The sequence below is a fragment of the Mycetomoellerius zeteki genome, unplaced genomic scaffold, assembly GCF_001594055.1.
Source record: "Mycetomoellerius zeteki isolate Tzet28-1 unplaced genomic scaffold, Tzet1.0 scaffold70, whole genome shotgun sequence".
NCBI lineage: Eukaryota > Metazoa > Arthropoda > Insecta > Hymenoptera > Formicidae > Mycetomoellerius > Mycetomoellerius zeteki.
In genome coordinates, this window is record NW_017257720.1 from 454,608 (window position 1) to 471,812 (window position 17,205).

The window sequence follows — 17,205 nt, forward strand, 5'->3', positions numbered from 1 at the left end:
AAAGAGTGTAACTTGTATGTATGTTGTTGTGTTACATATCTCTGGCAAATGTGGTATAATTATCCCCTAAGGGTTGGGACGGTTGTAACAAAATTCCTCTCATAGTCTTTAAATAAACATAACTTTTTTTCTAGTTACATAAAATAATTAAACCAAAGAAAATTTTGTATCTAAATAAATTCTATATCTAAAGATACATTTTTTTTAATGTAAGTATCATATTTTAACTGTTATAACACTTCAAAGTCAAAATGTTATTTTTGTCTCCGGTCTCCCCTACATTAAGATTAATTTAATTCTTAATGTCAGTTCCATCAACGTATCGTTTGATGATATATTATAAATTTATCTTTCTATTTTTTCCTTCAGATTAAAACATCGATATTAACAAGTTTATCTTATTATTAACGATTCTATTAGAACTTAGATATAGGTAGTCTCAAGATAATTGTAATTGTTTAATTCGACTTATTAATTAACTGCAACTGTTGTTCGCTCATGATAATACGAAATTTCATTGTTACGGATGCACGTTCATAAAATCCATGATGCACGTCAATTTCACGTAATATCAAAAGTTTCGCGAGAAAGTTAAGTTTTTAGCGTACTTCTGTCGTCCATAAATTCCTTCATACGCGCACCCCGACAAGGCAATTTTCACCAAGAACCAAGAAACGCGACGGGGCGTCACAGTCCGTTCCGTTCGCCAGGATTCCAAGCAGCTGCTGGACTTATGCGCTGTGAAATGCATAATGCGCCTCCGCGGCCGGGGCTATCTAGGATGTGTGAAACGAATTTCTGGCTTCGTATGGTCATTGAGGCCACGCGTGCAACAAAGACAACACACAATATCGACATCTGTGAATGTTGAACGCGGCGCTTCAACGTAATTTTCAGTGATTTCGCTAATTAATCCTTCGCCGGCGACATGGAGTCTTTAAAGGCATCATCGATATTTTCATGATCAATTCTGATAAATAAATTTAAATCTGTAAAAAATAAGTGAAATATAATACAACTTTTGGATGATAAAAACTCGTTAAAGCTGTGACAAGTAGGATAACTGTCTCTATTACTGTGTCTACCTCTATTAGTGTGCTTTTGTATTTAAATAAACCATAAAGAAAACTGGCACAAGTAAATAAGATAAAGTATTTTTTATTGAGTTAAATTATTAATGTATACGATACCAAAGATAATATTCTATTTTTTTTAACTGTTGAAGTATAGTAAATATGTTTCGAAAAACATGAAAGATTTATGAGTCCAGTAATATCGCAAGATTTTAAGCTTGTCCCTATTAAGCTCGGTTTTTATCTGGTTAACTTGTGGTTAAACTTAACCTGATGTTTCACCCAATTTGTCTTTATCCATGACATCATCATAGATGAAGCCCAATGAATAAAACGTCATGTTAAGCCTAACCACAAGTTAACCAGATAATGAAAAACCGGGCCTTAGTGTGCTCTGTATTGAAGCTGAGAGCATTGTGTTATGAGTGTACATTGAAATTGTAAGTATAACTAAATAATGATTTATACAACATTAACTTAAACAATTAGCTTACATCTGTTATTTATTTTAGTAACTATATATTAAAATAATCAATACGGATAGGCACACAAATAAAAAGCACCTTAAGTAAAGGGGCCATTGCCTCTTGAAAGAAACACCCTAATAAGGGCAAAAATATTTCTTTATTTTTATCAAAAACATAAAATATTAACATTTTTTAGATTACAAAAATATTATAAGAAAAAGAAATAGTTGAAAAACCAATATTGATTTCAAGCAGACAAAAGTAGAGCTACAATATTTAATAATTAATTTAGTAATGAGCAACTTGACTTAAAGGCACACAAACAGGGACAGATGTTCTACTGACCAGAATTTTTTTAGATGTTTATATAATCCGGGAGAACAAAAAAATTGTTCTGTTTCTCTCTGACCCTCTATTGCTAACGGAAGAGTTAAAATTCCATGTTGCCAGTGGAGGAATAAGGATAGTCTCTTGCTGATTAAATCACGTAACCTTGGACGAGATATGATCGAACGGTCCTGTCGATATTATAGATATGCGCAGTATGATCACGAAGGCTTGGGAAAAATTTCTAGCTCGATGAGGAATGAATCAGGTACGCAGACATAAATATATTTTTTCCACATACCGCGATGTGCATAAAGGGTGAGGAGCTGAATCCGTATCCATCAATATTTTCATTCACAACCTTCGTGACAGAAACGAGCTTTGCCAGCAGTCACGTACGAAAACACACGCGACGTGTTGAGGTGAAAAGTAGGTAACTCGAGGTAACTGATCGAGAACCATAGAGAGACGGTGGGTTAAATGACGGTGATGGCAGGTGTCAAGCGGTCAGTTGATCACTGTCAAATAGATCGAAATAGTTTCGCTGCAGCTCGTGCACGTCGCGACGTTATAGGCGGAATAAAAACAAATTGCAGACGACAATCCTGAAAGGAGAGACTGATCGCGTTTTATGGCGTTTTAAAGAGAGGAGACAGAACGAGAAATAGACGAGCATCCAGCATGATATTTCCATGAAGCAGATTCAGCTAAAAAAAATCCGTAACGATAAACTTATTAATTTAAACATTCCGCGTGCATTGATAGTTATTGATGATTGATAGATGTCGATAAAACTGTTCTCATTATTATTAATAGAACTCGTTTCAAGATTGTTTTCATTGGAAAAGTATTCGAGTAAAGTAGTGCGATGAATGATAATACAAGTGCAAATATTGGCGATGAATGCGCTTTCTAACGAACTAAACGAAGAGTAACATCGGTTTTATACAAATCTCAGAAATCTGTTTCTACGCGAACTCTTGTGATGGATTTGATAAGGCATCGGAGATTGTGCGATATTAATGAATACCAGAAGAAAAAGAGCACATAGCTGCAAGGGGGAAAAAGGGGGTAAAGAGAAGGAAACGGAGAGAGAGAGGGAGAGAGAGAGACCTCGGAAGAAATCTAGCGAGTCCTCGACAGCGCGTTTCAAACATCTGCCGCCGCAGATATCTTTCCTCGCAGTCTCTCGCAGATTCATACGTTCCGCGACGACTCTGCCGTACAGATCTCGCGAAGCGAGATCATACACGGACGTAGAATAAGCGCATGTACGTGCGTCGTACACGAGGCCGTACGTACTGTGTGTGGTACATAAATCATAAGCGCCAGTAGCTGAGGAGGAATGCGTAACGTTCGTTTACCACACACGTATTATAGATACTAAACCAATTTGAGACGTGGATTCGTTAGAATGAACGTTACGTCGGGTAGCCCGAACGGCTGTCCGATAAATCACGCATCGTGCATCTAATCGCGAGATTAACAGCCGATCTTCGTATACATCACCCCGCATCTTTATAATTTCCGCTATAGTTTACAGTGCAAGTTGAACGTATTATTGATATTCGCATTGTGGCTGAAGGATTAAATAAAATCGCCAATTAAAAGTCCGCAATCGCATCTTTATCTACTCAAAATCAATCCACCGTTCGAGAACTCCGGTTTCTGCGGTTGCAGCGCAGCGGACGACGTCCGTTAACGATCTTCGTCACGGATTAATCCGCCACGAGCTATAACGAATCTCGAGTATTCCCGACGATGATTGAAAACTGGAAGTCGCGTTCCGGCGCGGCGGAAAGCTGTCGCACTTCGCCGTGTCGTAGATAGTAATCGCCGCCGTCTCTCCACGGCGGGACAGAAAGAGAGAGAGAGAGAGAGAGAGAGAAGGAGAAAGAAGAGAGGCTTAAACGCGGCGCACGCTTTTTTCCTATAACTCAATCACGGCCGTTACGTCGAACCAGGATGAGCCGTAAAGTCCGGCCATTAGAAACGTGCGGTGCGTCGCGCTGCACGACAAATCGCCGTGGAACAAAAGTCCCCCGTCCTACATTTCGCCGCGCCGCGGCCTACACAGCCGGCAGATGCGCTGACAAGCGAGAATCGCCTTAAAGGCGTCGCGCTCGACAGATTGCACTGGCGACTGATTGATGCACCCGTGAACAACAATCCAGCAGGCCCCGGCGTGCACAGCCAGCCACGGCAGCGCTTCCCTATTCATCTTCTTCTTGCGCCCAGGCGCATTAGCGACAATACCTATGTGCATTAAGGCGCCCGCACCGCGGCCGGTTTGGCCGTGCTACGTGGGTACGTAGCACGTACACTCCCCCCCTCCCCCCAGCAAGCACCAGCAAGCACCACTACCGCGCTTACGCCGCGAGAGACGCGATGCAGCCTCGCGAGTCGGCGAATCTCTCCTTCCCTTCCTCGCCGACTCGTCGAGCGGGACAGGAAGAAATTTCGTGAAAGTACACGCGAACGACTGTTCTCTCACAATTAGCGGACAAATCGTGATTCTCTTCGCGCGCATGTCGCCAGAGAGATTTTTACACTCTTCAACCGTATGAAATTCGCAGATGCTTTTTCCTCGAAAGCGTAAAACGCGCGTCTCGAGAGAGGAATCGAAGATAAATTCCGTGTTTCCTGTTATTACGCCGCACTGCTAACAAGTATAGATATGAGAAACACGCTAACGCGATACTTATTATTTGCCCGGATAATATATGATTTAATGTGATAATTTGTACATTTGTTTCATATATATTTATGATATAGGTACATATACAATATTTTACATGTATTAGCGAAGAATATTAATGATACAAATGAAAAATAGTTATAGTTGCATTTTTTTTAGCAGAAATATTTATCGTATCGTTCCAACGAATGAAACCCCATCGTGGCATAACTTATATTTATTTGGTAGCTACTTATAAACATGCTGCGTTTTTTAATCATAAATTTCGCCCGTCATAATTTCCGTATTGATTGACACGCGATCACGATTGACGCATGCCCTTACAAGAGGAAAGGGATACTTTTGACACGTAGTATCGCTGTTATTAATATCCTTTACCGATCTTACGTGCAGCCAACACCTACGCAATCAGCGGGGTTCCTACCTCCTTGGAATTCAGGTGTCTACCTGGTTGACATTTGACAGGCACGACGGCTACGGGATTTCTCTTGTGTGACATTCGATCGATGGATGTTCGATTCTATGATAATAGGATGTACCAGATAAGATAATTGCTACGACGATAGGGTCGACGACCAGCGTAGAATCTCGTAGATTTGGTTTCAAACGCGAATGGTCAACATGTCGGAAATTCGATGAAATTGCGATATTGATCATATAAAGCCTTTGAAGTTGCTTCAAAATTTGTAAAATCCATGTTAAAAAATGATAAGTGTCTCGTTTCGACTGGTTATAAAATTTGGTTTTTGCAATATATAGTGTAAAACAAATTCTCTCTAAGACAGGTTTTAGAAATGCTCAAATTATTAATGATTATTATTTATCACATGAGGCGCATTAAAAATTTTTAATCATTCAGCTTTTATGAATACTGATGAATATAATTTTAAAAGAATCGAATTTTTTTATTTTCAGGGTCGCATGCCGTTCATGCGAGCGATGAGCATGGAACAGCGGTGGCAAGATCTCGCGTCTCTTTTATCCCTGCCAGGAGCACCGGATCACTTCGCACATCCAGCGCATCCTGGATATCCAGGACACGGTATAAGTCACAGTCATTACGAGGCGCAACGTAACGTATTGCTCCATAATCCTACCTTAGCGCCTCCGGTTGGGGATCTCAATTCAACGGGACCTTACCACAATGTGGGTGAGTATTGCCTAAAGTTGCACGAAGCTTTGTTCCCATTTTATGTTATATTATTATCTCTCTCTCTCTCTCTCTCTCTCTCTCTCTCACTCAACGAAATTTCGCAATGCGAATTATTGAATTTGTATCATTGAGATAATTGAAGCTTGTACATCACGCGATGTATGCATCAGAAATTTACGAAATCCAATCTTCAGCTAAAATATTTTTTGTACTCGCGGCAAGCCTAATACGTAAGTTATATAATAATATAATTCACAATTTTACATTTATTATTCATTCATACTCTTAAAAACTTTAACTAATGATATTAATTTTTGCAAAAAAAAAAAAAGATAGGGGAAATGCAGTAAATAAAAATATCATCTAAGAAATTTCTTTGTCTGAACTAAGCTGCTCACTGTTACAGGTGGGTCGTCAAATTTGGGTTCAGCTGTGGCAACATCGATGAATTTGACAAATAGTAGTGAGCCAATGGGTGCAGAAAGTGGCGCAAGTTACAAATCTGAACCTAGTGATATGATGTATTATCATGCCCCGACGACAGATCCCATCAACCAAACCACTGACGGATTTCTTTCGTCTCTACTCAATGATGAGGACTTGCACCTAATGGACATGGCCATGAACGACGGTAAGTATTATCATCGCTTATGTTATTGTTACTTTGTATACGAATGTACATTCTTCTCCTAATATTAAAATCCTCTCGCTCATTAATATGTGTTAATGATTAACAAAATTTAAAGAACATACAGATATTTAAAAAAAATATGATAGAAGCACCAGTTCTAAGACTTTCATAAAATCTCTTGAGAACATACTTTAACGATCTTTAATTATAAGAAACTGCAGAAAATTGAAAATTAAAAAATTGATCATTTTTTGAAGATGAGATTTCTTAAATTTTTTTATGCATGTTAAATTTTTTGTATTGGTTAGATACAGAATTTACTAATCTGTATGTAATAAAAATTAGGCTGAATGTAAAGATAGAAACAAGGTTATAGTATTTTCTTAACATGATTTTCATTTCATAACGTGAAATCACTTTACACTATCCTTCCCATATATATTTAACTATCCTAATTAATAATGATAATAATGTATTAATTTCACTGTCATGTGTGAATGTGTTAGAACGTATTAAAGCAACTTATTATTGGAAAATTTATTTTCAAGAACGCAAAAATTTTTGTACAATCAAAAGTTTTATTATAAAAGTATAAAACTATATTGTATGTTATATTTATTATAACGTAAACGTATAAAAATATAACATCAAGAAACAAAATAGAATTGCATAAAACAAATCACAATCATGAAATATGAGTAATTTTCAATCTTTCGATAATCGTGTGGGAGATATAGAATATATACTTGATATTCTCGCACTATTAGTTTTAGGTAAATGCACGTGTTTTTAAAGTTGACAAAGTAATGTATGTGAAAACAACGGAAAAAGAAATCATTAATTATAGATTACATATTATATTTTTTATATGAAGATATATTCCCACGCGATTTTTCATATTTTGAAGTATACCACTAACAAGAATGACTTATCAATGTCAAACTGTATACTTTCAATGTCAAATCATATTAAGATGGTAATATCTTAATTAAATATTATTATTATGCTTAATTAAAGCAAAAGAGAAAATATTAAATCATAATTCTTAAATCTATAATCCAAAATTATAATTTTTTTTCAATTATCTACGATTTATACAATGTAAACAGTGTGTGTAATCTAAAAATCTTGTGTAATTTAAAACTATTACTGGAAATAACTATTAACTATATATCCAAGTCTGAGGTAGCAATATAAATTTAAATGCATCTTGCATTTTTTTCTCACTGTGAAGGAACGCAGTAATAAAAATATATCATAATAAACTAAAGAAAAAAAGGAACAAAAAACCAATTGTTCTGCTGATAGCACCTGTGGAAGTTATTGTACTTTTTAAAATTAAAGAAAGCAAAGTAGTATTTTACACATTGTGTAAAATAAATATGAAACTTCTAATTTCTACCATTCTTCTTCCGGTTCTGCTTGTACAGGAGGTGCATAACCAACGTCTTCATACATCTCATCACCATATGCATTCTTGTTCTGCACAGAGAGAAAAAATTATATTTATTTATACCATAGGCTTACGAATAATTTATGTTATAGACTTAAAAGCTCTAGTATGATCAATTCTTCTCCGTTATTTATAAAACGACTTATAATACATAATTTTTACTATTCAATGGCAAGATATTAAAAATATAATAGAAATTAATTGTTATCAATATTCGATAAAAAGTTTAAATTACGATATTACTTACGCCTCTAATATCTTCCCCGCCGAATCTCCTTCCCTTTCCTGGCATGAAGGTTCTGCTCCCGCCATTGCCACCGGATTCTAACCAGTCAGGTATCGGTTGACCAGCTTGTTTCAAAATTTTGATCAAATCATCAGTGAGAGGAAGATCAGTACTTGAATCAAAAAATGAAGTTGCTTTGCCGCGATTTCCAACCCGACCAGTTCGTCCGATTCTATGAACATATTCGTCGATCGTCTTTGGCAAATCGAAGTTAATTACATGAGAGACATTTTTAATATCTAAGCCTCGCGCGGCAACCGCCGTTGCCACCAAAATCAACATTTTTCCTCGTTTGAAATCATATAGAGCTTCTTCTCGTTCTCTTTGTAATCTATCGCCATGGATACTTGTTGTTGGAAAATTGCTCTCCGATAAGAAGGCCGCGATAAAGTCCGTATGTCTTTTCTGTTCAACGAATACTAAAGTACCTTCTATATTTCCTAGTTGATTTTGTTTCTCTATCAATTCTTTCAGCAATTTTCGCTTTTCAGACTGACCAGATGCTTGATAAAAGTTCTGTTCTACGTCAGCGCAAGCACCACCGACAATCCCAACTGCGAGGAATAAATAATTTCGTAAAAATCGACCCGCGAGTTCTTGTATTTCATTTGGGAATGTAGCGGAAAACATAAGTGTCTGTCTTTCTTCTGCAGGTGCCATTGTTTCATGATCTATTAACTTTTCAATATCGGGCAGGAAACCCATATCAAGCATTCTGTCAGCTTCATCCAGTACAAGAAAACGTAAGGAAGAAAGTCGAATCTTGCCTCGTCCCATAAAATCTAACAGTCTACCTGGAGTTGCAACTAGAATATGGCAACCGTTGAGCACTCTATTTGATTGATGCATAACCGATGTTCCTCCATAAGCAAGCTCGGCACGTATGATAGAACCTAAAGAAAATTTCTTGACTTGCTGATGAATCTGTGATGTAAGCTCACGTGTAGGCGATATAATAATTACTTGTGGTTCGCAGGAAGTGGACGTTTTAATTAAATCTTTTGGATTTTCTAACAGAGTGTGTAAGATAGGAACTACAAATGCCGCAGTTTTTCCCGAACCTGTTTGCGCGCAAGCCATCAAGTCCCGGCCGTTCATTACAATTGGAATGGCGTACTTTTGAACAGGAGTAGGTTTTGTATAACCTGACTTTTTGATATTTTCCAACAGGATAGTTCTAAGGCCAGATTGATCGAAGGATTGTATTGGACGCGGTCCATTCTCACCGCTCACTTTTACTTCAATATCATCATATTTAGCGAAGTTTATTCCCATTGTTACATCGTTTCCAAATAAGGAATTTTCATCATCAGGTTGCTCTGGTGGAATATAAATCTCCCTTTTCTTTGGTTCTTTATCGTCACCTTCTTTGGACTCATCATCGTTTCTTCTGCGTCTCCTGTTTTCGCCATCATTATCATCGTCACCTCTATTTTTACCGTAACCACCGCCTCTTCCACCTCTGTCATTATCATCGCCATCCCTGTTTCTACCGTAACCACCACCTCTTCCACCTCTGTCATTATCATCGCCATCTCTGTTTCTGCCATAACCGCCACCTCTTCCACCTCTATTTTCATCTCTATCTCTCCTGGGTCTGTCCTTTCTATCGTTCTGATAACTTCTGTTGAAGCCATTATCTTCAGTTTCATCATTATCATCGTTGTTTCGCCTACTATTGTCCCTATCATCCTTATTGCCTTGCCACCTACGATCATTGTTACCTCTGTTATTTCCATAACGCCTATCATTGTCTTGTCTGTTGCCTCCTCCAAATTTATTACTATTATCGCCATTATATCTATTATTTTCATTATCTTCGTTGTAGGTATTACTATCATAATTTTCTTCATTTGTTTGTTTACTATTATAGGAACCTCCTCCACTGTAATTTGTGTTATTGTTGTTGTATAATATTGCACCACGTCCTTTACCACGGCAAGGGGCGCGTCCTTCTTCAAACTGTTAAAACAAAATATCGATATTAATGATTATTTTATTGTTTTATTTTTATAATATATACTTAAAAAAGATTTAAATCATATATCCTTACGGAAGACATATTAACTGGCACCTGACCAAAATCTAACGTGTCGTCAATCCCCCACTGTTCCTCAGCCATTTTTACCTATAAAAAAAAAATTGCATGTTAAATACACATATAACATGTAGATATATATTTAATACAATAATAAATATTTAAATAATAAAATATATAATTAAATAGAAAATGTTTGTGTTCGACAATACAAATCATACTATAATAACTAATAATGTTTAAGATTACAAGATGATAAAAGTTATCAAATTTAATAAAATGATAAACGTATATCATTAAATATATAAATTGAAAAATGATGGATAAAATTTTGAATAAACTGAAAAGATGATCATTGTGTAACATAACGAGCTAATAAAAAAATAATTTTATTCTTCATAGAATGAAACATAGATTATGGACATAATCCAAAAAACATTAAAAATTGAAGATTCTGTTAAAATTCTAATCAATCAATAATTCACAAATATTAACATTATAAAAAATTACATACAATAAGGCTGTATTCTGTTTTACACAAGATGCGCCTTGTTATTCACCGAATATTAAACAAGAATATTAAACAATGATGCATTATACACATACGTGAAACAGAATGCAGCCTAAGATTACAAGATGTGATACAAAATTTTCTAAATGATTTCTTTCTAAATAACTATTCAATAAAAAATATAATTTAGTCTTCTAAAACGCTTGCTTGGCAATAAATGATGTTAGTCCATGTTAATGCTTGAGAAAACACTGTTTTTTGTATGCATTATTTTTTGCTTAGAAATAAGCATTGAGGAAATAAAAATAGAACAGGAAAAAGATATGGTCAACAAAGATATACAGCAATTGCTGCAGTTTCTATTTCTGTCTCGTGTCCACCAATGTAGACTTTTACTTCGATTCGACTCTTCTAGTTCTAAGAATTAGAAAAAGATGAATAAGTTAAACCGAGATTAAAATTAATCTACATTAACAGAAATGTCTGATCTCAAATATTACATTCTATATTCTTCTAATAATCTAAGGTCTGTTCTTTTTAGCTAATTTCTTGCATATTTTTTCTCCTTTTCTCTCCACATTGGAGAAGAAAAGAGAAAAAATGAATTGCAAGTTTAGCTAAACTAAAAAGGACAGGCCTATACATATACATTCCATGTTAACAGTACATTTTCTCTCTCTCTTTCTAATAATATATATTTCGTATTAACAATACAAAACACATTTTTCAATCAAATTACGTCAAAATCATTTATTATATCACTTTACATTCTGATGGCCTCGTTCTAGTTTTTGGATGTTTTGAGAATAAATTTGTATTTTTTTGTAATTGAAAATTTTCAATTTACTTATAGAGATACATTTTCTTACTTTCGTTGTAATGTTTACAATAGAATAATTGACGAAAGAACGGGTTTTTCGTCGAAAGTCCTTCAAACGATTCTATAACACACGTTTATTGCCAATAGAATTTCACCAATAGAAAAAAAGCGCGCGTACCGGCTTTCTCAAGCCATGTTGAAATTGTATAGTCAAGGTGTCTTTTATCGGGCGGCATTCTACTTTACACAAAGAACTGGTTTCGATTATCGGAAGACAATGTATCACGACGGTTGATATCCTGTATTTAACACATACATAATTACGACGCATATAATGTGTAATCACGTGGACGGTCGATAATAAAACAGTGCTGCTGAGTCGACATGGCCGCGATAAAATGCGTCGTTGTTTTCCCGGCTGGCTCACGTACCTCTGTCTTTGGTAACACCTTGTCGGAATTTCCCTGTCTTTCCTTGTGATATCCCAGAACACCGGACGAGTAGTTTAACACTAGTCAGCAACTGGCGTCGTATGTCGAGATAGTCGTAATCCTACACGTATCAAAGAAAACCAAGCTATCCGTGACGTTGGAACGAACTGCGAGAGAGATCTGCGTTCAGAGAGAGCCCCGGTTCAGCCCCGTGCCGCCGTTGTGCGCCGTTTCTCGACGAATCAGGTACGGCGAGGACTGGCGCGCGCGACGCGCGCATGCGTGTTGCTCGGTGCGTCCCTAGAAATCCCTCGAGTCACGCCAATGTGGCGCCGCCGCTGGCCCGGCTAAGCCTGAGTCGGCAAAACTGGACGTTTCCATTCTTTTGTTTGTCAATAGGTCCGTCGCGTTGCTCGTACTTTTTTTTATACGCAGCCTTTCTTCGCTTTTTCTCCCTTCAACGTCTGTATATATACTTATCTTCTTTTGAATGAAAAAATTTTTCGGGATTTCAAACAATGCAACGGATCTAATATCGACGTGTTGAGAAATAAAACAGATACCTACGAGTTTACAGGCTAAAGATGAAAAGAACTATTGTTGAGCCGAACATCTGAATTTATTTCTAGGTAAACACGAATCTTCCCTCTCGAGCGAAATATAAACCCATAAATTTTCTAGAAGAAACCTACCTACATTTTATTTATATAGATATATAATATGCGTAATAGTATTTATAATCTATAGATAACAATCTTATTAAAACATTGAAGATAAGGTTTATAAATTAATTCTATAAAGATATATAAAGTTAGATTGTTGTGGACACTGAAAACAATCGTACTCGTGCAAAATTAAAATAATTCATAAAAATATTGTCTTCAATCTTTTAATAAAATTGTTATCTGTTTATTATAGATACTATTCTTTATATAAACAGGTTATATCGCCGTTCCTAAGGCACGTACATAAAGCAAAAATAAATATGCTTTTATTATATAATTAAAATCTCGATTACTGATTGCAAAATCTTTCGATCCGTTATTGATGAGATGATCCAAAATATTCCCAATAGATGATCTGGTTGCTGTTTCCTATGCATACGATGAATACGTTTCGTATTCATACGTTCTTTATTGTAAAGGACAATCCTTTATTTTCCAATATTGTCCTTTATTGTCCTTTATTTTGACATAATGGGAAATTCTTTTCTAACTAGCGTTGCAATGTCTATAATATTATATCAATGAACAAATTTTTACGAGAAATATCTTACAGTTTTATGCATATAAATACAATCTGTTTTTGTTAATTATATTTCTTAATTTTTTAGAGTTGTTTTCATTTTTTATTATTTCGAATCTTTTATTATTTCAGATCAAAGGTTTGTTCCAATACAGTCGAACCAGTTTCAAACTATCAGAAAACTGCGCATTATCTCATTTAATTATACTGTGCAATAAAATGTTATAATGCACAATTTTTTGACAATCACGAACTGGTTTAAAAATATGTAGGGACAAAGTTCTAAAATTTTTAAATGTGTCCTTTATTTTCTTTAAGAAAATATGATCACCGTACCTATGCATGACTTGGCACATGTCTCTTGATAGATTCAATTTATAATTCTTTAATAAAAATATATTGTTATTTCAATAATTTATATAACGAGATCCGTTGAAACTGCATTAGACAATAAATTAATTTATATTGTAATAGATATAAAAGAATGTTCTTGTTTGATTAAATAAAATGTATTTGTATTCGTTAGTTTCCAAATTCTGTAAAATTAAGATTTCTTGTATATGAGATCGAAATTTCGATTCATGAGATTAAAATTTTATTCATCGAAATTTTATACTTTAGAACAAAAAATTGAATAGATCATTGAATGAAAATGATTGAACCGAAATTTAAAAAACTCTCAGTCTTTCATTTACTATTATATTTATTACATAATAATATTACATTTAATATACGAAATAATGTTATGTTTTTTTAGTTGTCTACATATAAATCGACATATTTAAATCTACATACGAGTATAGTATCGATATTATTTTGTCTACAAATGAGAAAGGTTTTTTCTTTATACATAAATATTCACATTTATTACACTCATTCTTTATTCGATTCTTTATAAATGAACTAAATAATTGAATGAAGTTGCAAATATTTCATTATTGTAAAAATTATTACCTTATTAACTGTACCAAACGTTATTGATTTGTAGCAGCGGTATTATAAAGGTCGTAGTTGAGGCAATAAATAATATATTTATGGCAATGCATCGAGTTTATTTCTCAATATAAAATTAAATAAAAATCTCGAAATAAAATTTTATTATTACTCTATTCCAACTAATTTTTCAACTGTTTTTTAATATTATAGAGTTATAGAGACATGTAACAAAATGAATTTAAATTATAAAATAACTAAATTATTAAATTATAAAATGATTTATTCACATTTTATTTCAAAAATTAATAATGCTAAAAGCTTGTATTTTGTGTTTTCGACTTCGATATCGCCTAGAAAGTTTTGTCTGTCATAAATTTGGATCAGATGTATGTCGGCTTATAAAAATGTATTACCCCAACTTCTGAAGTGAAATATAGCGAAAGGGGGGTAATAGCGTCTGGTTTATGTCAGCAGTCGGTATTGTAAAGGACACAAATGAAATCATGTGGTACTGTACAGTGGAGAGAAAGAAAAAGTAACACAAAACAGAACACGTTTTCTTCGCTAAGAGATAGTGTGTTTACGCGGCGGTCGAAAGATATATCTAATATTACTTTAGTCTTCATGTGTGTTTACATAACACTTTCGCGAGAACACGATTTTCTGAATTCCTCGGTAAAGAAAGAGATGGGAAAAAAATAAACACAATAAAGGAATGTGATTTTTTTAAATATTGTTTCCAACACATTATATCTCTCTCTCTCTCTCTCTCTCTCTCGACAACGTTAATATTATTACTGTTGATAATTAATTAATTTATCAATAAATTAATATTTTATATAAACATATACAAACAAGAACAATATAAACTTCTAAAATACTACGAGAAAAAATAAATTACTTATAAGTAATGAGATAATAATTATACATAATTATGTATAATTATTACTTATAATTATTCATTATGTATTATTACTCTTAACAATTATTTATTTAGTTTTTCTAATTTTAAAAGTTTATAGTTTATATCTTTATGTTCTTCTTAGTATGTTTATACAAAACATCAAACACATACAGCATCATATAATACGATATATGTTATTGGGAAACATTAATAATGTGGAAATATCTATATCATAATTCAGTGTACATATTATTTTAATGTATCAGGTCAGGCTTGCGCGAATATTTTTTGTCATTGTTTTAACTTCGCGTTGAGGTATAAAAAGTTTCCTATCGCACATACGCAACTGACACTAATCTGTAAACGCTGAGTCACTCCGTATCGCGTCGAGTTTCGTATTATTCTCAAAGCACCTTTGTTCATGACACGAATATAAACGCGATAAAAGATCAAATCGGCAATATGGAAAACTGTCCGCGTTATACATTTAAAACGTGCGTTTAGATTGCACGTAAATACATGATACAAATCTAGAGTCCAATGTTCATATGTCTATATAAAATCAATTGTGTGAATAATTTGTAATTATTGCACTATTTAATTTTTTTTTGTTCGTTATATTATTTCCCTAATATATTTTAATGAATTTCTCATTTGTTCACTTCTCAACATTGATTTTAACTCGCACTTTTTACGAGAAAGAAACATAGTAGGCACATACAGAGTGCTAAAAGTATTCGTACAGTGAAAATATTTTTTAAAGAAACTTTATTTTTAAAAAGTAAATATTATCCAGCGAGAGAAATGAGTCATTGAATTGATGTTGAATCGATATCGATACGATGATTTTAACACTAATTTGACATCGATTCGACATTTAATTGACGATCATGTCTTGTTAGGTAATTAACAATTTATTCATAAAGAATAAAATAGACTGTATATTTCTTAAAATTATATATACTAAAAAGATGTGTATCAATTATAGAAAATATATCATCTGAAAAATAAACGAAAATTAAAAATTGTATTGTTTAGATGCTCAAAAAATATTCGTACAATCATGAAATTTAGCTTCTAAAATCAGGAATACAACAGCGAAGCTCGTTTGTTTATGTTAGAACAAAATGTATTTGTTTAAAATTGCTAATTAATGTTTATTTTCTATAAATAAGACTTATTTTATTTACAAATTTATATACAAATTTTCTTGTACGAATATTTTTTGCTCTCACTGTATTTGAATTAATATCTGAAAACTTTAGTTTATTGAGTGATAGTGACGTTATTTATATTTAAATTATATAATAAGCACACAGTAGATATATTTTTTTATATTGACTATATACTGGTATATGTTAAATTTAACGTTGTATGTGTTGATGAAATTACAGTGACACCAATTTCTCGCATTTCCATACAATGACAGTCAAACTTATAAGAGGCGCTTCATCATTTTTCCTTCCTGTGGCAATGCCCCTATGTCAGTGAAATCCATGAATTGTTATCCTTAAACGACTACTTCTTATTACACGGAAAGAATGATTTTACTGAAAGAAGTATCTAAAAATTTTGTTAGATAGATCTGAAAATAATTTTGTTGGATCATTAAAATAGTTACAAATAATTAATTAAGAACTCAAACATAATGAGCAAAAAGTTTTTAGTTTTGAACACTCTAGCAACCAGCTTGAATACATATTTTAATTAATATTAATTTTTTACACTTCAGTAGAACCTTTCCGTGCATATACAACGATCCTCTATGTTCGATAATTATTTCACACGTAATTCGCTTCAATCGTTCTGCGCGTCTCCTGACCTCCCCTACTCTTTATCAGTTTTATAGCTTTATCTATCGTTAGTAGACCACAAATATCAGTGTTGTAATCATCATTTGAACTCTTTCTTACGAAAGCGTTGTGTTTTTCGACGTGGATAATGAAATGAAAAAATTGGATAATCGCGACGCGGTGTGAGCTGCATCATCGGTATGAACAAACTGCGATATTCCCCGCTCGTATTCCCGGCGTTATCAGAGTTACGTCGTCATTCGCCACGAGGATGCATACGTAAGTGTGTGTGTGCGAGTGATACGCACAGCCGCCCACACAACGCACGCGTGAATACTTCAGTGTAGGTGTCTCGGCGCAAGTAAAGGAAAGAGGAAGAAGAGAAACGTGCGTGTATCTTTCATCGCTGTGCGAAACGATAGGGGCCCAGTTTCCAGTA

The 17,205-nt window shown here is 34.1% G+C and overlaps 2 protein-coding genes across 4 annotated transcripts in view; one reads left to right on the plus strand and one right to left on the minus strand.

The window, feature by feature from the left end:
- The window catches only part of cnc (NFE2 like bZIP transcription factor cap-n-collar), a 127,713-nt gene that overhangs the window by 83,897 nt on the left and 26,611 nt on the right, over positions 1-17,205 (plus strand). For all 3 annotated transcript variants that reach the window (XM_018458054.1, XM_018458055.1, XM_018458057.1), the window contains exons 6-7: positions 5,481-5,715; positions 6,125-6,349. In XM_018458054.1, coding sequence (XP_018313556.1) covers positions 5,481-5,715; positions 6,125-6,349 — 460 coding nt within the window. The remainder of the gene's footprint in view (positions 1-5,480; positions 5,716-6,124; positions 6,350-17,205) is intronic.
- LOC108729111 (ATP-dependent RNA helicase vasa) lies at positions 7,652-12,094 on the minus strand. Its single transcript, XM_018458058.1, has 4 exons — positions 11,889-12,094; positions 10,142-10,216; positions 8,050-10,050; positions 7,652-7,831 (listed from the first exon to the last, which is right to left on the minus strand). The coding sequence occupies exons 2-4, from the start codon at positions 10,208-10,210 to the stop codon at positions 7,748-7,750; spliced, it is 2,154 nt and encodes a 717-aa protein (XP_018313560.1). The 5' UTR covers positions 10,211-10,216; positions 11,889-12,094; the 3' UTR covers positions 7,652-7,747.